This window comes from Gadus chalcogrammus, chromosome 15 (assembly GCF_026213295.1).
Source record: "Gadus chalcogrammus isolate NIFS_2021 chromosome 15, NIFS_Gcha_1.0, whole genome shotgun sequence".
Lineage (NCBI taxonomy): Eukaryota > Metazoa > Chordata > Actinopteri > Gadiformes > Gadidae > Gadus > Gadus chalcogrammus.
Genome location: NC_079426.1, coordinates 4,167,559 through 4,190,612, shown reverse-complemented (window position 1 = coordinate 4,190,612; position 23,054 = coordinate 4,167,559). Strand labels below are relative to the sequence as shown.

The window sequence follows — 23,054 nt, the reverse complement described above, 5'->3', positions numbered from 1 at the left end:
CACACACACACACACACACACACACACACACACACACACACACACACAAGGATTTCCGAAGGTCGATTGAGTATAATCATAAAACCAATAACTCACAGAGCGTACCTGATAATACATCACATTAAGTAGATGTTCACTGATCATTCAACTTCAGCATCGTCCTATTGCAGCTCTAGCTGCAGGCCAGTGAGTCGGTGATATCATATCAGTCACTGGGGTTATGAAGTGGAAATGTATTTACAGTTATTAATAGGATTGTATTTGGATGTAGTCCACGATCCTGGGCCAACACTCCTCCCCCTTAATCAAGGTCCTGAGCAGCCCAATGCAATCCTGCTCGTCCTCTACGGCCTGCATGCATAGGACGAAGTGCTTGTATCTATTGCTACTCCGTTATGAATCCAATTTAAGCATTTTTTTTTTTTACCCTAATAGAGTTTAGCCCTGTTTGCAATACATTGGTAATAACTATGGAAATTGCAATCGCAAAAGATACCATCATACAAACCGCTACAGTAAAACCATAGGAAACATAGCACCTCCTGTGGAGATTATCGCTCTCATACTGCACTCTGCTGGTGTATGTTTATCAGCGCATATTATCGCTAAGGGCTTTCGTTCCTCTCCATCGAACCGGGATGTCTGTATAGTAAGCAAGGCATGTATAAACGAAAAAAATTTTGACATTAATTTGGGCAGTTTTGTTCAGTATTTTTTATTCTGTTGTGTTTTTGACAGTAGGAACATTGTCATGTGACACATGCGTACAGGGCGCTCAAACAGGCCCACGTGACTCCTTTGTATTCGCTTCTGATTGGATAACGTGTGTTTTCACCGCCCACAGACCAGCCATGCTCTGTTTTCCCGCGAAGAGCACCTCGAAGAAGCAGGCCTGCTAAGGGATAACAGGAAAGTAAATACGGCAAACAATATTTTTTTCCAATTTTTCTTTGCAAGGGTGCCAAAAGCCACGTAACAAATGGCCAAGCAAAGTTCCCTGTTCAACTTCTTCACCAAGTCTCCACCGCCTGTCTCCAAGCCTAAGCTCAGTCCTTCTCCGACCGAGGCAGACGTCCCGTCCTCCGGCCTGAAGTCGAACTCTTCCCCGAAAGAGCAGGCTAAGCTAGCTACACCGAATAAGCCCGTCAAACATACGAAACCCAAACCAAAGTCTCACTCAAAGACCTCGAATGGAGGATTCGGTAAGCTGTTTGGGGATAAAGCGCCTGCGGCCAAGGAAAGGTACGTGTTGACACGGTCCTCCTGGCATCGTGCACATTGTACACTTTGTGCACAATGTGCACGATCATTTCTAACTAAATGTCTTTGAACTGCAGCAGACATGTCAAGATGTTGACTCTCTGATTTGCGTGCTAAGAGATGTTAGAGAGGTTGTTTAAAGGATCAAATTATTACTCGATTGAACTTTTTTAACTTTCTGTAACAGTTAGCCAACGTAACTACATCGTGCTGTGCTAAAGTACATGGTTCCTATTGTATGGAGAGCGATGGAGCTATATAAGTTAGCTACGTCCTTGCTATGACGACGCATTTACACAATGTACACTTGTGTGCCCAGCGCTCCATGCCCGTTCAACGCTGGCTCCCTGGTCTGGGCTAAGCTGGAGGGGCACCCGTGGTGGCCGTGCATGGTCGTCCCCCAGCCCCTAAGTGGACTGCAGATGAGGGGTCGTGGGCGGAACCAACGCATCCATGTCCATTTCTTTGACGAGCCTCCTACAAGGGGCTGGGTCAGCGCCAAGTATGTACGAGAATACCTAGGTAAGATGGAGTCGGTTGAACTTCATACGTATGCTGTCAGTGTTATTATTAGTAGATATTTCGTTTATTTATTTTGATGTATTATGACTTATTTGATTCAAAGTGTGAATGAACCCATTATTAAAGCTCGGTTCTAGTTTTTTTTTTCCTTGTTTATTACTGGAAATGTTTGATACTATTTTCTAAGTTGGTATTGATAAGTACAAGGTTGTACATGAAACTTGCCCCACACCGTGGCACTTGTGGTTAATACTTATGCCAAGGCTGTAAAATACTGAAAGGTATTAAATGCCTATCTTCTGTTGCAGGCTCCGACAGCAGTGATGCTAAAAGCGGTGGCACTTTCTTCAGTGGGAGGCCTGAGATCCGGCGTGCCATGGAGCTAGCGGACAAAGTCATGTTTGACAGTCCAGAGAAAAGGCTGCAGATGCCTCTCTCCATGGACCCATCTGACGAGGAAGAGGAAGAGGAGGAAGACATGGAGGTGGGTTAAAAGGACTATTGCCATCGTCTGATGTTTTTGTTGTCTTTTATTCCCAGAACACCTTTGGGTTTGTTGTGTTTAGTCCTAAGGACGACGCCTGGGATTGATAAAGTAGAGTATTGTTACGTTATGAAAGACCTCGGTATGTTATGAGATTTTTATTCGTCCGTCCTTACTTGTGCTTTAAGCTTGATAAGTCAACGCTTTCTGATGAAGAGGCGAGTGACGAAGAGATGGAGGAAGAGGAGAAGTCCTCCAAGCCCAGTCGCCGTTCCTCCAGATCCACGGTGGACCAGGGCAGTAAACCCAAGCGGCGGCGCATCATCGTGGCCTCCGACACCGACGGCTCGGACGAGGAGTTCAACCCCAAAAAAGCTGCGGCCAGCAGCGAGGATGAAGATGAAGAAGAAGAAGAGGTGCAGGAGGCGGTGAGCAGTTCAGAGGAAGAGGAGGAGGAGGTCGAGGAGAGCGAAATCTCAGAAGTGGACAGCCCGATTAAACCTGTGAAGCGCAAACGTCCCGACGAGAAAGCCTCCAAGCCAAAACCAAAGCCGGCCGCCGCTGCACCAGCGATAACCCCGAAACGCCCGCCGGTATCCGCCGCAGACACCAAGTCACGACTGTCCGCCTTCTCTGCGGCAGACAACGGCGAGGGCCAGGCCAACGGCACGGCCGGCGGCGGCGGCGGGGCGACCACCTGGGACCACGAGAAGCTGGAGTGGCTGCAGGACGGCAAACGCAAAGACAGCCGCCGCCGCCGCCAAGCGGACAACGACTACGACCCCACCACCCTCTACGTGCCCGACGACTTCCTGAACAAGTGCACGCCCGGGATCCGGCGCTGGTGGCAGCTGAAGGCGGACATGTTCGACGCGGTGCTCTTCTACAAGGTGGGCAAGTTCTACGAGCTGTACCACATGGACGCCGTGATCGGCGTCAACGAGGTGAACCTCACCTTCATGAAGGGCACCTGGGCCCACTCGGGCTTCCCCGAGATCGGCTTCGGCCGCTTCTCGGACGCGCTCGTCCAGAAGGGCTACAAGGTGGCGCGGGTGGAGCAGACGGAGACGCCGGACATGATGGAGGCCCGCTGCAAGACCATGGCGCGCCCCACCAAGTTCGACCGCGTGGTGAGGCGCGAGGTGTGCCGGATCATCACGCGGGGCACCCAGACGTACAGCGTGCTGGACGGGGCGCCGTCCGAGTGCCAGAGCAAGTACCTGCTGAGCCTGAAGGAGCGGGCGGAGCCGGAGAGCTCCGGCTCGGCCCGCACCTACGGTGTGAGCTTCGTGGACACCTCCGTGGGCTTCTTCCACGTGGGGCAGTTCCAGGACGACCGCCACTGCTCCCGGCTGCGCACCCTGGTGGCACACTTTGCCCCCGCGCAGGTGCTCTTCGAGCGGGGGAACCCGTCGCTGGAGACCCGCAAAATCCTCAAGTCGTCGCTGGCCTCGGCCATGCAGGAGGCGCTCACGGCCAACACGCAGTTCTGGGACGCGCAGAAGACCCTCAAGACCCTGGCGGAAGAGGACTACTTCAACGAGAGCGTCGGGAAGGACCAGGAGGCCGGCGGCAGCGTTTTACCGAGCGTCCTGAAGAGCATGACCTCCGAGAGCGACTCGCTGGGCCTCACCCCCAAGGAGGGCTACGAGCTGGCCCTCTCCGCCCTGGGCGGATGCGTGTTCTACCTGAAGAAGTGCTTCGTCGACCACGAGCTGCTCTCCATGGCCAACTTCGAGGAGTACGTCCCCGTGGACGTCGAGATGGAGAATGCCGCCGGCTCCGCCTCCAGCTTCTTCTCCCAGACGCGTCAGCGCGTGGTGCTGGACGGGGTGACCCTGGCCAACCTGGAGATCCTCCAGAACGGCACGGGGGGAACGGAGGGCACCCTGTTGGAGCGCCTGGACACCTGCTCCACGCCGTTCGGGAAGAGGCTCCTCAAGCAGTGGCTCTGCGCGCCGCTCTGCAACCCTACCTCCATCGAGGCCCGGCTGGACGCCCTGGAGGACCTGATGGGAGCCCGGGGCGAAGCCTCGGAGGCCTCGGAGCTGCTGAAGAAGCTGCCCGACCTGGAGCGCCTCCTCAGCAAGATCCACAGCATCGGCACGCCGCTCAAGGGCCAGGACCACCCCGACAGCCGGGCCGTGCTCTACGAGGAGGTCACCTACAGCAAGCGCAAGATAGCCGACTTCCTCTCGGCCCTGGAGGGCTTCAAAACCATGCAGGAGATCATCTCCGGCTTCGCCAAGGTCTCCGGGGAGTTTCGGTCGGCGCTGCTCCGCCAGGTGGTGAACCTGAAGGCCGGCAGCGGGGCGGAGGAGGGCCTGTTCCCCGACCTCTCCGGGGAGCTTCGGCGGTGGGAGACGGCCTTCGACCACCAGAAGGCCCGGACGACCGGCGTCATCACCCCCAAGGCGGGCTTCGACCCCGAGTTCGACCAGGCGCTCGGCGAGATCAAGACCTGCGAGAGAGAGCTTCAGGACTACCTGGACCGGCAGAAGAAGCGGCTGGGCTGCAAGAGCATGACCTTCTGGGGCACAGGCCGCAACCGCTACCAGATGGAGGTGCCCGAGAGCATGTCTGCGAGGAGCATCCCCGAGGAGTACGATGTGAAGTCCACCAAGAAGGGCTGGAAACGCTACGTGACCAAGGAGTCGGAGGCCCTGTTCGCCGAGCTGCAGGGCTACGAGGAGAAGAGGGACGCCGCGCTCAAGGACTGCATGCGGAGGCTCTTCTACAACTTTGATAAGAACTACAGAGACTGGCAGACGGGCGTGGAGTGCATGGCGGTGCTAGGTACGGACGTGTTGTTTCTCTATTATTATTTTCGGCTCTCGGAACGTGGCTTAAAAATAGAAACAATAGTGTGTGTGTGTGTGTGTGTGTGTGTGTGTGTGTGTGTGTGTGTGTGTGTGTGTGTGTGTGTGTGTGTGTGTGTGTGTGTGTGTGTGTGTGTGTGTGTGTGTGTGTGTGTGTGTGTGTGTGTGTGTGTGTGTGTAAAATATGTTAAAATAATGCATCTCTTTAAATAACTATCCAGAGACTGGGAATCGCTTGGTGGCTAGCCGTTGAGCCCATTAAGCCCTACGTTTCAGTCAGATAGTGTTTTACAGTAATGACTAGTCTCACAGAGATGATTACATTGTAAATGATGGAGCTCTACAGTGGAGGCATAATGTGTCTCATAATGGGATTTCTTATCAACAGACCATTTCTCAAACACACATTGCTGTTCTATTTACAGCAGCACTCTGCCGCTAAAAGCCTGGATACACCCGATAACGGATGGTGATTAAAAACTTGGGGGACGGGCTACAAGTACTCAGCCCATGTAAACGTGTACTTCCCATTGTTTTTATGAGTGTAATATAGGGCTGCCATGATTATTTTGGTCAATATTGAGATCACGATTAGCCAAACGATTATTTTTGAGTTTGAAAACATGATGTATTTGTTCAGCATGTCTCTCTTGAAAACACTTTGTAACTGAGAACTCTGAAATTTCGCCTTTAAAAAAAAAACACAAAATGGTCAAAAAGAAAATGTTCAAATCTAAAATAATGTACAGATATGTATCCAGCTGTTCTCAAAAAAATAATTACATGTAGAAAATTGGATTATATTAGTTTTGTGCTCGTTTGATGCAAAAGTGGATGAATCGCCCAGCCCTGGTGTAATAACGGCGGCCCATGCTCTGGTTTTAACTCCCCTTCGTATGGCCTCCCCCCAGACGTGCTGCTCAGCCTGATGCGCTACAGCCAGGGGGGCGACGGGCCCATGTGCCGGCCCAGGTTGGTGCTCCCGGAGGGGGCCGCAGAGCGCTCGGCTCCCTTCCTGGACCTGCGGGGCTCGCGCCATCCCTGCGTCACCAAGACCTTCTTCGGAGACGACTTCATCCCCAACGACATCTACATCAACTGCCCCGGGGAGGAAGAGGAGGATGAGGAGAAGGAGGAGGGAGGGGCGGCCGGCCATGCCCCCTGTGTCCTCGTCACGGGGCCCAACATGGGCGGCAAGTCCACCCTCATGAGACAGGTGTGGGCTGGTTGCCGGGCAGAGACCGGAGGGAGGCGGTGGTGTATCCACCTCCGGGCGTTATTTCATTTCTGCCATTACATAAAAATGATATAAAAAGTGACTCATCCCCTGAAGAGACCGTGAGTCATTATCGACTGACAAATGTCACATTGGTGTGTCCCTTGTAACCACTGAATACTTTCTATTTTCTCACAACGAGCAATGATGCTTTACATTTTCAGTCAGGGCATTTATCACACTTTTATCCAAAGCGACTGACATTAAGTACATTTGTCGGACGAAAGAGAAACGACATATCGCTACAGTCGCTACAGTAAGGAAGTTGATAGAACAAAGTGCCATGCACTAGATTGTTGTTGTTAACCAATTCCCTGTATACAACAAGATGGCTAGGATAAGATGCTACACAATGCTAAGTGCAGTACTTAATAGTATTTTAAGTACTTGAAGGTATTTGAAGTACTGCTAAATATAAGCGTGGTGCAGATGTTTTAGGGAAAGGGGGGCCTTTCTCGTGAGCCAGCCGTCCTGAATCGCTGTGTTCCTAATGTGCATGTCCTGTGTCTCAGTGTGGCCTGGTGCTGATCCTGGCCCAGCTGGGCTGCTACGTGCCCGCCGACAGCCTGCAGTTCACCCCCGTGGACCGGGTCTTCACCCGCCTGGGCGCCTCGGATCGCATCATGGCCGGTAAAACACAAACCCCCGCCGTCTCTCCCGCTCCTGCCAAAGGGACTGGTCCTCTTAACACCTCCGCGGTTAGGACACCTAGCGCCCGCACGACAAGACTGCAAAACAGCTTCTACCCTGGAGCTGTGACACTGCCGAACTCTACCCCCCCCTCCAACACTGATACTCCCCATCTCATACATACGTTGCACTACCGACACTTAAGGACATGTTTTCGAAAAACATTCTATCTTTAAATTGTTGACATTGTTTTTTTTTATATTATATATTTATATTTCATGCATCTATATAACTGTGCAGCTGGAGGATTGCTCTAACAAAATGTTGTAGTCTTGTACAATGACAATAAAGATGATTTACCTACCTATCTATCGGAACCTCAACCTCAATGTGTTTTGTCCTTTGTCGTTTTGCCTCCAGGGGAGAGTACGTTCTTCGTGGAGCTGAGTGAGACGGCCAGTATCCTGCACCACGCCACCCAACACTCCCTAGTGCTCCTCGATGAACTGGGTAAGGCTGTGGAGCAACGGCGAGAATTAAGCACGGAAATTATAGGAGTATCGTTAATAAAATCTTGCTATTGTTGATTCCTGAAACTTGAAGTCCTTGAAAAGATTGATGAAACCTCTGAGCAATCCAACCGTAGATCTGTGTTCTTACAACGTAGGAGGACTCGAATACGTTTTTCATATACTTCCCATTATAAATCACATATTGTGCGGTCACGTTTCACGGTGCCATTTTAATATAGAGCTCATCTTGGCTCACCCATCTTGGAAAGCTATACATGGCGCATAATCAAATTCTTCTCAAAATCAAATTCTACCCCCTGCAATTTCAGAATCCCTTGTATCACATTACCTTCCCATGTCCCCCCCGACTTGGGAACAAGACTTGTAAGCGTTTTTTCTGTGAACGTCTTTGCAGGCAGGGGCACAGCCACCTATGACGGCACCGCCATCGCCAGCGCCGTGGTGAAGGAGCTGGCGGAGAAGGTGGGCTGCCGCACCCTCTTCTCCACCCACTACCACTCTCTGGTGGAGGACTACGCCCACAACCCAGCGGTGCGGCTGGGCCACATGGTGAGTAACGGGGGTCGACCCGTATGGATTCTTTTTAGGGGCGATACCGGTTTTAATTTTTTTTCTTCATCAGCCTTTGCCGACGACCGATACGCCGATACCGATTTTTCTTGAGGCGATATTTGGAGGCGATACTGCTTTTGCTCCCTCAATTTACATCATACAAATTACACAATGATGATAACACATTTTACAAGTCTCAATTTAAAAATAACATTTATTGAACTCTCTGTAAATCATGCTGGGAAAAATAAAAAATATATGATGGTCGATCACTAGGGAGTAAGGCCTGCCTTGCCTGCAGAGGAAGTGCAGTGAATTGTGAATTTACATTTAGGGCATTTAGCAGACGCTTTTATCCAAAGCGACTTACAATAAGTACATTTTTCAGAAAAGATATCGCCACTTAACTGTCCTGTCATGTGGTGTGGTAGGTGACTGTGGATATAATTTGGATTTCAATGCAAGACCACAGAATACATTTAATGTTTCATCCAATATAACAGAAATGACTTTCAAACCAATTTTCTAACCCGGCTTTTTTCCCTCTGCTGATTTAAAATCAGCAGTTTAAATAATGAATGTCAAACATTATGACAACCACTTAGGAAGTCAGCAGTAGATCACAAGTGATAAATGGCAGACGGTCGCCAAATTCTGGCAGCGTTTGCGCCCCCCCCCCCCATATTTAAAAATGCAAATAGGCGGCCTTAAATCTGCCAAGTATGAAGAAGCCGTCTGTCTCCTCCAGGCCTGCATGGTGGAGAATGAATGTGAGGATCCCAGCCAGGAAACCATCACCTTCCTCTACAAGTTCATCGCTGGGGCCTGTCCGAAGAGCTACGGCTTCAACGCAGCCCGCCTGGCCAACCTGCCCGAAGACGTGATCCAGGCCGGGCACCAGAAGGCCAGGGAGTTTGAGAAGAGTACCATGAGCCTCAGGATCTTCAGGTACGGCATACGTTGTTAAACCAACGACAGTGTTGAACAGGGCTGGGTAAACATATCGATTCATCAATGCTCTGCCATTTATTTTTTCTCGATTCAGAATATTTTGAAATCGATTATTTCCATTAAAAAAATAAAAAACAACGCATACTCAGTCATTGTAATCTAGAAGCGAGTATGCCTAAATGTACATGCCCTTTTACATTTGTCCACGTTATGATTATTACTTTAATGCTGCAAGTTTAGCTCAGGAACAATACTAGACAATGGTGTATTCCCTTTTTACTAGTTAAAGCACAATGAAATGGTTAATTCTACATAATATTTAGGAATTTTTGTTATCTGCACGTATTATTGAAACGATATCAAAGCTATTTGATCAATATTGAATCAAATGAAGACCTAAAGAATTGAATTGTGAGGTACCTGGCAATACCCAGCCCTAGTTTTGAACCGTAAGGTGATTCATCATGTGACATAATTTATTGCCGAGGAAGATTTTATTACTGACCCTGTGTTTTTGTCTCCCCACTTCACAGGAAGCTCTGCAAATTTGCTGAAGATGCCACTCTGGGAAAAGCTCACTTTGTTTCGCTGGTTCAAACGATCAGCAGTGTCTGAACCCGTTTGTTCCGGTTCCTTTCTACTTGTTCCACTGTTTTGTTACTTTGAAGACAACACAAATAAATCCACTACTGTAATGATCTAATAAAGTTTATTTAAAAAAACAAGACAATTTCTTATGTAGGAAATTGAACCCTTTAATTTCAGACTATCGCCGCCCTACATAATGGTTATTGAATACTTCACAATATATTAAGTCTAGATGTTTTGATACATGCATACAATTTAGGTTGTATGAAAACCAATACAGTTGGAGGGGAGGGGGAATAAAACATACCACTGTATAGATACTTGTCTCAGCTTAATTTGAGTAAGTTTCTTATCCTCCAGCAATGTTGGAGAAGCCACGTTTATCTTACGTTTCTTATAAAACGGCTGCTAACAAGACTTAAAGCTCATCACATCTTAAAATCCCCTACGGACATTTTTCAAATTGACCAAGAATTTCCACCCAAGTAAAAATGGTGTAGGTTTATTAGGCCATTTGAGTTGGATATACCATATAGTATTACAAAAAAAAATAAGTTTACAACAGGTACAAATTGTGCAAGACAGTGGAGCTGTAAAATGGACACGGTATACATGAATACGTCATGACTGTATAAAAACATCGTGTGGCATTCCCATCAGGACTGCCGACAGCCACAGTAGAGGAAATCTAGAGAATCTCACCAACAAACACCATAAGAAGACAGTAAAAGTTCAGGTCAAGGATACTAAAAACGACACATAAGCTATACATGGGAGACTGGGCTTTTAACAAGTCTTGTGAAATTAAAAAAGTTTTTTTTCTTTTTCTTGAATGATAAATGTAAATAAGCCAACATTGCTGGAGGAAATGTTTAGTGTTTCCTCGTGTTCTCTTTCACAGAAAGAAGTTAAGATACTGCGACGGGAGTACATTTACAGCGGAAGTGTGTGTGGGGGGGGGGGGGGGGGGGGGGAAGCGATTGCTGGGTGAGAAAAATAAAAAAATAAAACCACGTTGAATAAAATAAAGACATTCAAGTACAGTACGATTTTTGCATGAAATACAAAACTACACAAAAAGCATTAAAAATTAAATCTTTTTTTTTTTTTATCGCTGAAGTGCTGTGTCCTTTTTGTTTTCTTTTTTCCGGACGTGCATACAAGCTCGACGGTTGCCCGGTGATGGAAGTATTGTTGCCATGGGGACCGCTTGAGTCAGCGCCGCTGTCCATGAGGATTCTTGTATATACGTGACTTGCTGTCGCTCAGACAGACAGACGTGCTTTGCTGGCTCTTCCTTGGCATCTCTCTCTCTCTCTCTCTCCCCGCCCCCCTCCCCCCATTCCCTCCCCCGCCCAAATCCTGAGTCCTCGGTCGATAAATTGTAAAAAATAAAATAAGAAGAATCGAGGCGTCCAATGGGGGAACCTTATCCCCTTCCTGTCCCACTCCTGCATATAAAGTTGCGTATCTCTTGCGTCACGTCCTCCTCGGAAGTGAATCTGTGGACTTGGAGCCCGGGTTTCGGCCTTGTCCCCCTGTACAGGCTGGCCTGCCTCCATCTTGGAGTCTGACGGAGCCAGGAAGGTGGCGGTGCTGTGTGTGTGTGTGTGTGTGTGTGTTTGTGTGCGCGGTGGCTCTCAAGTCTCAGTTGTGCTGCAGGGTGTTCGACTCGATCGGGGGGGCAGAGTCGTACAGCGTGTCCGTGTCGTGCGTGGGCTCTCCGGCGAGCGTGCACGGGTTCGACAGTGTCCCGGCGCCGCAGTCACAGAAGAACCTGCGTGAGGACGGAACAGTTTTCCCATCATGCACTGCAGCAAAGCTCTCCATTACACAATTTCTTTGAGAAGTATAATTGTACATTATATACTACTTTAGTGGGATTGGGTTTAGCTTGATATTAAATTTGCTTTAATCTAAGTATAATAATGAATAATAGATAGATATATGTCACAAAGACAGAAACAGGTAGGCCTCTTAATGGTGGCTAAGGGTAACACACTGGGGATCGAACCCGGTACGTTTTGGAGGGGGAACACACGTCCCGGCCGCTACGCTATCCAGTGCCCCACCAATAAAAAGTTCTTTCATGCAGGATTCAAAGGGTCTCCAGGGACTCACCGGTCATGTCGGATGAACTCCACGTCGTGTCCCTGGTGACACTTTTTGATGCAGTTCACGCAGATGGCGTTGCGGTCTGTGGTGTTACAGGTGTGGCACCTGTCGGGAGCCAGAGGACCACAGCGTTAGTGACGCAGACCCAACACTGGGGCCAGAGCAAGAGGCTCACACGAAAAAACACTTCAAACAACGCGACTATCAACGGTAAACTATCAACGGTAAACTATCAACTGTAAACTATCAACTGTAATCTATCAACGGTAAGCTATCAACGGTAAGCTATCAACGGTAAGCTAGAACAGGAAGAGTTACCTGTAAAAATCGTGCATTGGGTAGCTGGTGTAACTTGAAATCTTGTACAGGCACTGACCTCTGCTTACAGCCTTTTCAATGGCATCCTGATTGTTCATTATTTTGTTATCTGCAGAGAGGAACAGAAGGGGAAACCGCGCGTTAAGATTCATTCCTGGATCCGTTTGAACTTGAACCTTTTGGTGTGAACGAGGCCCTTTTAGGAGTGCGTCATGACGGTGGTCTTGTATGGCGGACCCCGGCCGTACCTTTCATCGTCACGTTGACGCCAGAGGCCAGGAAGAGCCCTCCGAAGCGGTTGTTGAAGATCTGGTTTGCCTCTAGAGTGGCCGTGGCGTGGTTTGTGATCTCGATACCTGCGGAGAAGATAACATGTTCCGAGTTGCTCTCCAATCTCTCTCTGGCATGTATACGTGTTTTTACAGGTTTCAGGGGAGAGAGAAAGAGAGACTGATTAGCCTCATTAGGCCCGTTCGTTTGTTTTATAACGGCGCCACATTAGCGAGGCTGTAACAAAGCATGGCTATTAGACTGAAATAACAAGTTAGCCTCATGCTAAGGAGACGCCAGATCCGTGTGCGCGAGCTACCCACCTGCAGCGAAGCCGTCGAATATTCGGTTTTTCCGCAGTATGGGGTGGCTGTTGGTGCTAATGAGAACGCCCGCCTGGGCGTTTCGGAAGATGTCGTTTTCTTCTAGCAACCCTGAGAAGAGGAAACAGATGAAACGGTTGATTTGCGCGCTTTTTTTTTTTTTTCTTTCACCACAGACCGACTTTGTTCAGAGAAGCAGAACAACATCTGGCAATTGATCTCGTTGTGGGTGGTGGGTTTTATTCTTTAGAAACTAATGTGTTGCTGTGGTGGAAAAAACGCTATGCAACGACAGTTTACATTTCAAAACATATTAGTCAAAATATTCTATAATAGAGTTCTGTCCGGTCTGATGAAGTAAGGTATTCACATCCGATCATGACAAAACCTGAAGCGATAAAGAGATTGCAGAAGCGTTTGACTGCTCACAAATTGAAAATACATGTGAATGTACCGTTCACAGGGAACCATTCAGAACAGCGAAAATACACTCAGTTACCGACAGAGGAAATCATTTCCACTAACGCGAGTGGTATGATATGAGAGCTGCTATTGACTTTTTTCGGATCATCTTTTATGGGTTCGAAATGAAGACTGAAATGATCAATCCCCCACCGTCACAAAATAAACATGGTAATACTTTTAGGCTTTCCTCTTCTAGAAGCCAAGCAAGGCTGTTGTATCACTCCTGTAGCACCCCTATGCCCCCAATCAAATATCTCGCTGTTACACTCCCACCATTTCCCCAACAGACAATTCGACCGTTAAAAATGATGTAGAGTCAATGTCTTTCTATTGAGGATTTGAATTGCCAACGATTCAAGATCACCCCTCGTATGAGACCGGGTCTTTGGGATACACACATCATACATTATTATTTTTTTATGAACAGATTTGAAGCACCTCGTCCTCCATTGAAGATACAGATCCCTCCGTCCCTCCCATCGTGGATCTTGTTCCTGCGCAGCGTGGGGTTGCTGTCCGTCTTGATCCACACTCCGGCCATGGCGTTGTCGAAGATCTCGTTGTCCTCAATGAAGCCCAAGCCTTGAGTGCACAAACGGCTCTGGTTATCCATCGTTCTTGTTGCAGGTATATGGCGACTGAAGATAAACCGAGATGATACGGAAGGTTTTCTCACCAGAGTTGTAAACCAAAATGCCTCCGTTTTGACCGCCCCAGATCTTGTTCCGTCGGATTTTGGGATTACTGCCAGTTCTGTTCAAAGGAATAGAAATCGTCAATATGTACAATTGACGTAAATCAACAGGAGGTTGATATTTTCAAAGGAAATCTGTGTGCCGCACAAATTGGCCCTCCAAGTTTCTAACCCACAGGCCCATCAGGAGGACAATTGACCCACCTAATCTGTACTCCAGAGTACATGTGGTTGTAGATGTCGTTATCCTCCAGCACACCGTGACCGTTGTCGTAGAAGTAGACCCCGACCTGTTAACACAACCACAACGCTGGTCAGTTCCCCTCAGTGCCCCTGATGCTGCCCATAATAAAAGAGTGTCGTTTTAACACAGACATAAACACTGCACTGTCGCCTTAAAGGGGACATATTATACCACCAGGTGCGAGTGTGATTAGCCTTACAAGCCGTTTTCGAAAATCGGCCCCATGTGACATCAGTAGTGGGCGTGTCCACCTAGATCAGTGCTGTATAGATGAGCAACGTTTACTTCAGTCCACTGGGTAGGCTGGTAGACTGATCTATCTCCAGCAGGTCTTTGAAATGGCTTGTAAGGCTAATCACACTCACACCTGGTGGTATAATACGTCCCCTTTAATGTTTTCGCCTCACAAAAGGAGCGCTGAACCCAGTGCGGTCAGGTCTGCGCCGTGGATGAGCGCGTCGTCCCTATAGGCGCCACCCTTACCTGCTTGCCGCTGTGTATCCTGTTTCTCCTCAGTACTGGCGTGCTGCCGGTCGTCACCCAGACCCCTGCCAGCGTGTTACTGTATACCTCGTTCTCCTCGATCACCCCCTGGCCCTTTTCATGCTGCGGGGGGGGAAACAGACCACACAGGGGCGGGTACAGAGTCAGCGGGCCGCCGTGAACATGATACGCCTCGGACTACCGCACACAATTTGCATTTTCGGTCATCGAGCCGACCGTTCGATCCTATGCCGGCGGTCGCCCGTGTGCATGAGGGTGTGTGGATGACACTCCCCACTAGGACGGAACGATTCATCTAATCCAAACCAACGTCGCAATGTAATAGAACACGATTTGCAAATCGCAAAGGCTGCGGTTTTTTGGGGATTTGTTACTGTAACTGACTGGAGATCAGCGAGATTCGTATTTATTTTTCTTTTACAATTCAATAGTTGAATAAAGACGTTATAATCAATTCATGCATCAATTCATCTACACACATAGGCCTGGACTAAAGGAAACAGCATTTTATGTTGACTGCTTCCAATGTTGTGTTGGTCATGCTATAGAATTATTGCTTGTTTAGTGAATAATACAGATACATAAGGAACGCACACCAAATCTCAATCGCGATATCGGTGTTAATAATCACAATTCGATTATTTCCCCAAATAGTTCTGCCCCACTCACCACGTAGATGCCCCCGTGCTGCCCGTCGTGGATCTTGTTGTGCCTGACGATGGGGCAGCTGTTGGTGCGGATCTGGATGCCTGCCAGCGCGTTGCCGTAGATGTCGTTGCTCTCTATGAGGCCCCGGCCGTCGCCGAAGATGTAGACTCCGCCCTGGTTCCCGTTGAAGATGGCGTTGCCCCTGCAGGCCGGTGGGAGAGCGCACGTCAGACAGGAACGCTTTCTGACAGGAGGTCAGAAAGCGGTGGAGGTGGTTTTAAAGAAAGGGCTTTCACATTGCCCCAACAATCATTTGTTGGCTTGATCGTTATTGCAAATTAAATGCGTGTGCAGCGATGGTAAAAATAAATAAAAAATAAATACGAATAAAAGCAATAGAGTAACAAAGTGTAGGGAGAAGGCCTTAATGCAGACACGGGTGCCTAATAGAATATCAATAAAAGTTGGGTCGATTAAAGGTGTATCAGCGATGTCCGGTGATGTCTTTTCTGTTCGTATTTGGAGCGAGATCCCAAACAAACAGAGCCAGCTCGTCCCCCCCTTCCGTGTTTCGTGCATCCAGTAGAAACTATCATGAACGCAGCGCAAAACCCCACAACACCCACCTCATGTCGGTGATTGGTTGGAATACGATTTATTTTGGTTGAGTGGTTGATAGTACCATTTCTCAGATCTCAGAGCACAGGCTGCCTACAGGGACGTTTTTTTTTTTGACGGCCTGCTTACGGGGCGGGCAGCTAACGGTCGTGAGGAAAGATCAGATGAATGTGATCATTTATGTTTCGGCCTAGAATCCCTGATACAACCTTTAAGTAAAATAAATCAACCCCAGTACTGCAATAGAAGAGTAATATTGAACACATGGAAACGTTATGATGAGCCACACTAACCTTATGGTGGGATCGCTGTTGGAGGTGATCCACACGCCGGCGAAGTTGTTTGCATAGATCTTGTTGTCGATGAACTGCCCGCGGCCCTTCTCGTGGACGTAGATGCCGCCCGTCTGGCCGTGGTGGATCTCGCAGCACACCACCGTGGGGTTGGCGTACGCCTTCACCTCGAAGCCCGCGATGCGGTTCCTGTGGATGTTGCAGCTGTCGAAGTAGCCCTGCGATACGCAAACATCGCTTTAGTACCAAATCACATGAAAGCTTTTGTGCAAAATTATAAAAAACTAAATCATATTTAATATTTAAAAAATATTAAACATTTTCCTTGACATTAATAGGGGACCGATAATAGATAAACCTACAAAAATAATGAATCTCTGTTGTCCTAAAAAGAAGTTCAAGTCAAAAGGAGTGAATGAAAGTTTCCATTTGCTTTAGTAGAAACAACAAATAATCAATCAAGTCCGGCTCAAGTCTACGCCTAACAGGCTAGGAGGGGGAGCACTTTGAGCCGTACCATGCCGTGGTCGAAGGTGAACACCCCCACGTCTCTGCCGTGGTGGATGTGGTTCCGTCGGATGATGGGGTTGCCGTGGTTCTTCACCCAGATGCCCGCCAGCGCGTTGTTGGAGATCTCGTTGTCCTCGTACATGCCCTGGGGGGGGGGGATCAGTGAGTACTCAGCGGGTAACGTGTCGCGGCTTCAGACGTATTCAATCCCGTGTTCTCCGTCAGTCCCGTGTTCTTCAGCTTCCAATACCACGGCTGAATTATGGGGACGGGTAACTGCGTCGTGTGAGGTCACGGTCGTTACCTGTGCATGGTCAGTGATGTACAGGCCCACGTTTTCACAGTCGCTGATGTTGCAGTGCTTGATGGTGGGGAAGGCACCCTGGCCGCTCACGCAAACTGCCGACCCAACTGAAAGCGCCAGGGAGACATTAGTTTTATCACCTCTAGAAAGGTTGCACACCCAGTCCAACATTAGCCACCGTTGAAGGCTTGATGCTTGAGATGTCGAGATTTGAAATTGCGACGCATGATTGATAAGCAGGCGTTTTTTAGTTCACGCAGGAGATGCCTTGTAAATGGCCTGAGCTCTGACAAATGGAAGTGTTTTGGATCGTTCCCCATGAGGTCAGCGGGTTTGTGCGTGAAGACGTTACCTGTGCATGTGCAGCGAATGATGCAGTGGTCTATGATGGGGCTGCAGTTGACCGTGATCTCCAGGCAGTGATGTGCGTTGTGGTGCTGGGCAGACTTATCATCGGGGTTGAACTACGACAGAGAGACAAACGCGTCGACCGATAAGGATCACAAAACCATTTCTTTGACTGGACGTAACCAACACCTTTTCAGTAACATGAACAATAAACAAATTAATAAATAAAAAGCGTGGTTACCCGTATGGTCATGTATCCGACGTACGCGTCCTCGGATCCCTCCATGAATACAAACGTCGAATCGCGGGTGTTCTCAATGACCACTTTGTCGGCTACTTTCCCCGGGGCTGTGGAGTCAGAGACGCAGGAGGTGTCAGAGGGAACACAGGGACCCCTTTGAAAGCACGCACAGGGGGGAGTTGATGAGGGGGGGACGGGGGGCGACGGGTTCTTCTGATGCACGTACCGGCGCCAACCATTGTGATGGGCGACTCGATGTAGATCCACTCGTCCGTGTAGACGCCGGAGTGGACGAAGATGAGGCCGTCGAAGTGGCCCTCCTGCACGCCGCCCAGGGCGTCTTCGATGGTGTCGTAGTACTGAAGGGAACGCCGGGAATTATTAGGGAACAAGGGATGCACCGTTGATTAATTGCAATATTTAAAATGAAAATTTGCTGAAGCTAGTCTCGCTGGGTGACTCGCGGTGACATGGGAAAGAACACACACCGCTAAAGAAGTGGTCACTTACGAGCATGCTCTCTCGTCCCTTGTATCGGTCGGGATTGCTGTAGAAGTGCTCAGCGAAGCCTGGCTTTACGTGCGCTCCCTTGTACTGTGAAGGAGAAAGGTAATATGGTGAATAATGCACATTCCATAAGGAATTGGATTGAAATTGTTGCAACAGATGGATAACAGGGTGTAATGGGCGTCTTTAGTTGTAGTAAATTTACTCTAATAAAAGTAGTCAAGTGTTTAACAACTGCTATGAACTAACCGAAATGGTGACTGGGCTAAAGTGTATTAAAATCCATGAATGGATGGGAATGAATAACTGCATCAATGTCTTCATTAACAATGTGCTGTATTTGGCAGAGTATACAAGAACCTAATATTTCATAGTGCAGGCAAAAGCTTTATAGTGGCTATGACTACCATCTGTTACTATCAAGGGCAGTGTAGTTTCCTGTGATCTATGTGACATCTTTACAGCAGTGGATTCAAATGTTCCACATTTAAGAACCCAAAATGGTTTAAGGCTGAATATTAACCTTCAACACAGCAGCACATAAATAATACTATAAAAGACTCAATAGCAAACAAAGACGATCTCTTGTGTTGTAAGGGTTCTTCTGTAATCGAAGGACTACCTCCATGCAATTAAGTTGAATTTAAGTGGTGGGGAATTAGCATGCATAAGCTAGGCTCATTACCAGTTGCTGGAAGCTCTCCTTCCAAGGGTTGGGTTGTTCATACTCCTCTGGGTTGATCTGGAAGAACTTCCCTGCCTCTGGGTGCATCATAGGACGCGTGTATTCAAAAACCTCCATGTAGAGCCTCTTCCTGCAATGCAGCATAGACAGGGTTAGGGCTCTGAATATTGACAGCAGCAACATATTTAATCTGGAACTGCACTTTTAAACCTAAAGGATCGTTTCTAGCCCTTAGGCATGAATAACGGAAGACTTTTCCTTTTTGCTTATAGAGTTCATATGCTTATTTGACTTAAACCAATAGCACCTCACATTTTAAATTATTGTATTAGTTCTGTCGACAAACTCAAGAACTAGTCGGAACATTACTTGCATACAATTTTTATACCTCAAAAACAACAACACAATTGACCGCTACCAACATTTCCCATAAAACAACTAAGGATCGCTAATGGCCCTCATAATATAACATGTCTTACGATGGGACATTAACAAACTCGATGATGTCTCATCTGTCATCCATCACACAGAAATCCGCATTGATGGTGATTAACAGCCCATTAACAACTGATGGAGATGTGATTATAATAACAGCACTGCCGACCGGGGGGGGGGGCAGAGGGTCTCACCAGATGATTGGGTCGTTTGCCAGCTCGCTGAAGCGCTTGCACACGCATGCAGCGCGACAAAGGTCCTGCTCCAGGAGGTAGGAGAAGATCTTCAGCACCACCTCGTCCGGGAGCTTCTCCTGGAGGTACTGCTCTGCTGGCGCTGTGGGGAACACACACACACACACACACACACACACACACACACACACACACACACACACACACACACACACACACACACACACACACACACACACCGTCGTTAGAGGCGCCTGCTTTACGAGAGCTTCGCAGGTGCGCGAGTTGGAGAACTAACTTACAGGCGGTTTGTCGTGGAACATCCTTTTTTTTTGGACCGGAAAAATATAATATATTAACCTTATGGTAACTATATAACCATGAGTATAGTATGGTCACCATGAATATAGTAACCTCGTGGTTGCTATATTCTATGCACGTATGACTGCATTCGTTTTTCTAAGTTTTTCTCGTCAAAAGAGGATTGTTTTCTTTCTGATTACCTGATAAATCTTGACACTTTCCCGAGACTCTGGGGCGCTTTGCTCGATGCCCAAAGTTGTCAGTGGTGGATGTGGAAGCACCCTGCATGAGGAGAAGCATGTTTCTAGATTAAATAAGGCATTGTTTGATACATTAATTATTTGCAGGATTGACAATAGGTTCACCCTAGTTTTTCAACATGATTCACGATAACAAAACTGATTGGTTGCATGATTTTCTTTGTGTGGTTCACTCAATTGAATGTACCAAAGACCCCTGTCAGTTGGGTTTGAGATGTCATACCTCCATGTTGGCCTTGGCTGGACACACTGTTCTCTTCTGTAGTAGAGACTTCCTTCTAAGTTGGTAGGGACTGTTCTGAGCTCCTGGACCGGATTCTTCTGCGACCATATCTGCAGGAACGTCCTCATCTTAAAAATAAATAAAAAATGAACACAATAAGACAACCATTTCTGACGCGGCAAATGCGCGGCAAATATTGTTTCATAAGCGTGGTTTAGATTGATGGATGCATAGCTCTAATTTTAGCAGAACAATGCTTTTGATGCAGAGCTTCAGACTTACTTCAGAAATCTCTCCAATCAGACGCTTGTTTTTGAAAACTCGTACGTCTTCAGTGTTGTATAATTCTACTTGACCAGCCTACTTGAACAGTCTAAATTCATTTTTCATCACATGCACTCAAGCTATTTTCATTCCCTCTTATGTTTCATCGTTACTCAAGTATGTTAGAATGGGAACACACACAGGCTTTTATCATTCAACATACAGAACCTTATCAATATTACCCATAAATGACAAATCTACTTTTAAGCATTTAAAGAACTATAAAGGCCAATAATCAAACAGCATCAAGCAGCAAAATATACGTAAATTTACTATTCCAATTAAACATAATGTTCCTAAATCCTACACAAAAAAAATATATTTACAATACCATACAAACGCAACAAGGAATCACCTTTTGATTGAGAATTAGCCATTATTGTAAAGGTTTGAGGAGGAAGGGATGAGCTGTCGGCTAGCAGTTACCCCAGGTGAGGGACGCAGACAGTGCTTGTTGCTTTGGTTGCACATGACTCCCAGGCTACTAGACCAGTAACCACTACAAACACCAGAGACCTGACTTGTCCAGCTCAATCAGCAAAGATCCCAATGCACTGTGGCAACACTCTTAACAACAATGAGCAGAGCCTTTTGAACCCTAGGCTGAGCATGCATGCGTGCCATGCACATACATGATAACATAGAATATACTGCATAAAATGTGAAATGGTGGATTGCATCACTACCAAAACGAAAAAGTGGAGATGATTGTACAATTCGATGGCTCAAACCGCTAGTGCATTAACAATGAAGGTAGATTCCCACCTGTGGTCCTAAGCTAACGTTACATGCCATTCCCTCTACTAATTAAAAGTAGTTTTGGACAAAAGCGTCGGCAAAATAATTGTAACGATGAGGCGGTAGATGCAATATTAATATTTCGAGCTCAGGTTAAAACGCGCTGGAGCGAGAAAATGATGTATACAGCATTAATTTGGGAAACAATTAACATAAGTTATGTTAATTGATGACCACGTCTTTACACGTCGTAACGTTTACATTGCGCTGCATTAACGTCACATGGTAACTCACATAGGCAGCGTTTCGATTGCTATTCCTGTGTTTGGTCGAACAGCTGTTTAATGTGTATGAGATCTAGCGATCCTTCAGCCGGGGATGTGGGGGAGACTCGGTGGAAACCAGGGGGACCGCACCGTACGATTCAGCTTGTTTACTTTTAAGGAGATCGGTGTACACATTGTATATTCCACGCGTGTCGTCCTGCTCTCTGCAAAAAAAACATGCAATTCTGCTCTTGATGTACAGGAAAATTGACCAACCCGTGACCATGTCATCAAACGCGTACAACGTTGACATTTATAAGGGACCACAACCATGCCGGAGACTGGCGTCATATGGTATGCTGATTAGCATGTTAGCACGGCGGATACGGATAGCAAACATACGTTATGTGGCTGGCGTTTCCCCCTCAGCGCATTTGACACACATGTTTGAAGACAAATGATATCTGGGGAAAGTGGGAGACTGACGCTTGAAGGTGAAGCAAGCGCTGAATGCGGGCAGGGCGATAGTTGAGAAGATAAGGAGCTGGAGCAGTGAGAAGAGCCAGCCAGACAAAGCGCGGCCTGTGCGCTGGGTACAGACACAAGCCGCGGTGTTTCCTGAGAGCCGTCTACCGCGTAAGGCTGCTATTGTCTGGGGTTTGATACAAAACAAATAGGGCAACAATGTCACGCCCGGGCCAAAACGTTGACACGGACGCCTAGTACATGCAATGTGGAGTGGATGCTGGTTAAGATACGGGTCCACTTTACCTCTTTCCTGGTTATTCCTTTCCGGCTCTACCGGGCGCGGCCTGGACACTCGCCTGGGTCTTCTGCTACTTGCTCTGACGGAGTTCATTTGGGGGGGTTATTAATCTTTGAAGAAATGTCTAACCCTTCGCAGCAGCAGAGACAAAGCGGGGCACACTAGCTAATATGCCTTTTTCTTAAACATTGCGCAGTCCGCCACCTTTTCCGTTACCAAAAAGGGGAAAACAAATATGTGGTTCGGTTCCTAACCCCTGCGCCTGTTCCGCCGCTGCTGTTATGCTATAGCAGGAGGCGCCATAACAAGACGAGCAGCACAGACCATGGAGGCTAACGGACTGCTCTTGCCACAACTGCATCACATGGGACGGCCTTCCGTCGTTACGTCACTGATCAAAATAAAACGACGACTGCCCTACCATGAGGAAAAGAATAGACCATGGGTGTAGGATAACATAGTAGGAACACCTGTGATTACATAGCTTATGCAAAGGTTGACTTCTTTGTCACTAGGAGTGTCTGGATACAATGTGTGACAATTCCTCCATGTATCAAACTGCAGTGGCAGAACCAGAGCAGTCTGTGTTTGGTCAGTGTTTTGTGATACACATTGAAGTATGGATAGGCCTACTAATAGCCTAGTAAAAGTAAAGTGTGGCCGGCCATCACATGTGCAGCCTTCTGTTTCACACGCAACTGTCAAAGTATCACATCTCTATCACCACTCATTGGTGTCCTTCATCCAATTTAATTAAAATTCTTGAATTGGATGATTATAAAAATGGAATTATATGTTATTTGCAATTGTGCAACGATTCATGTTATTCTATCAATCAAGTGA

General features: G+C 47.5%; 2 protein-coding genes across 3 annotated transcripts; one reads left to right on the top strand and one right to left on the bottom strand.

Annotated features, from left to right (window-relative positions):
* Nucleotides 1-812: 812 nt before the first annotated feature.
* On the top strand, nt 813-10,547 carry msh6 (mutS homolog 6 (E. coli)). Its single transcript, XM_056609007.1, has 10 exons — nt 813-1,242; nt 1,580-1,782; nt 2,091-2,266; nt 2,455-5,062; nt 5,997-6,301; nt 6,874-6,991; nt 7,412-7,501; nt 7,919-8,073; nt 8,825-9,024; nt 9,561-10,547. Exons 1-10 carry the CDS (start codon nt 980-982, stop codon nt 9,640-9,642), a joined length of 4,200 nt encoding a protein of 1,399 aa, XP_056464982.1. The 5' UTR covers nt 813-979; the 3' UTR covers nt 9,643-10,547.
* Nucleotides 9,702-22,565, bottom strand: fbxo11a (F-box protein 11a). Of its 2 annotated transcripts, none has more exons than XM_056609008.1 (22): nt 22,217-22,565; nt 20,118-20,245; nt 19,835-19,916; nt 19,332-19,473; nt 18,703-18,832; nt 18,021-18,104; nt 17,737-17,869; nt 17,511-17,617; nt 17,274-17,385; nt 16,922-17,028; nt 16,625-16,762; nt 16,108-16,325; nt 15,218-15,398; nt 14,528-14,650; nt 14,005-14,090; nt 13,783-13,859; nt 13,545-13,688; nt 12,642-12,752; nt 12,297-12,404; nt 12,049-12,157; nt 11,737-11,835; nt 9,702-11,392 (listed from the first exon to the last, which is right to left on the bottom strand). In XM_056609008.1, the coding sequence occupies exons 1-22, from the start codon at nt 22,302-22,304 to the stop codon at nt 11,263-11,265; spliced, it is 2,637 nt and encodes an 878-aa protein (XP_056464983.1). In that variant the 5' UTR covers nt 22,305-22,565; the 3' UTR covers nt 9,702-11,262. The 2 variants fall into 2 exon arrangements, 1 of the variants encoding a protein (XP_056464983.1); XR_008904220.1 differs by having other exon boundaries at nt 11,303-11,392; nt 12,107-12,157.
* Between the last annotated feature and the right edge of the window lie 489 nt (nt 22,566-23,054).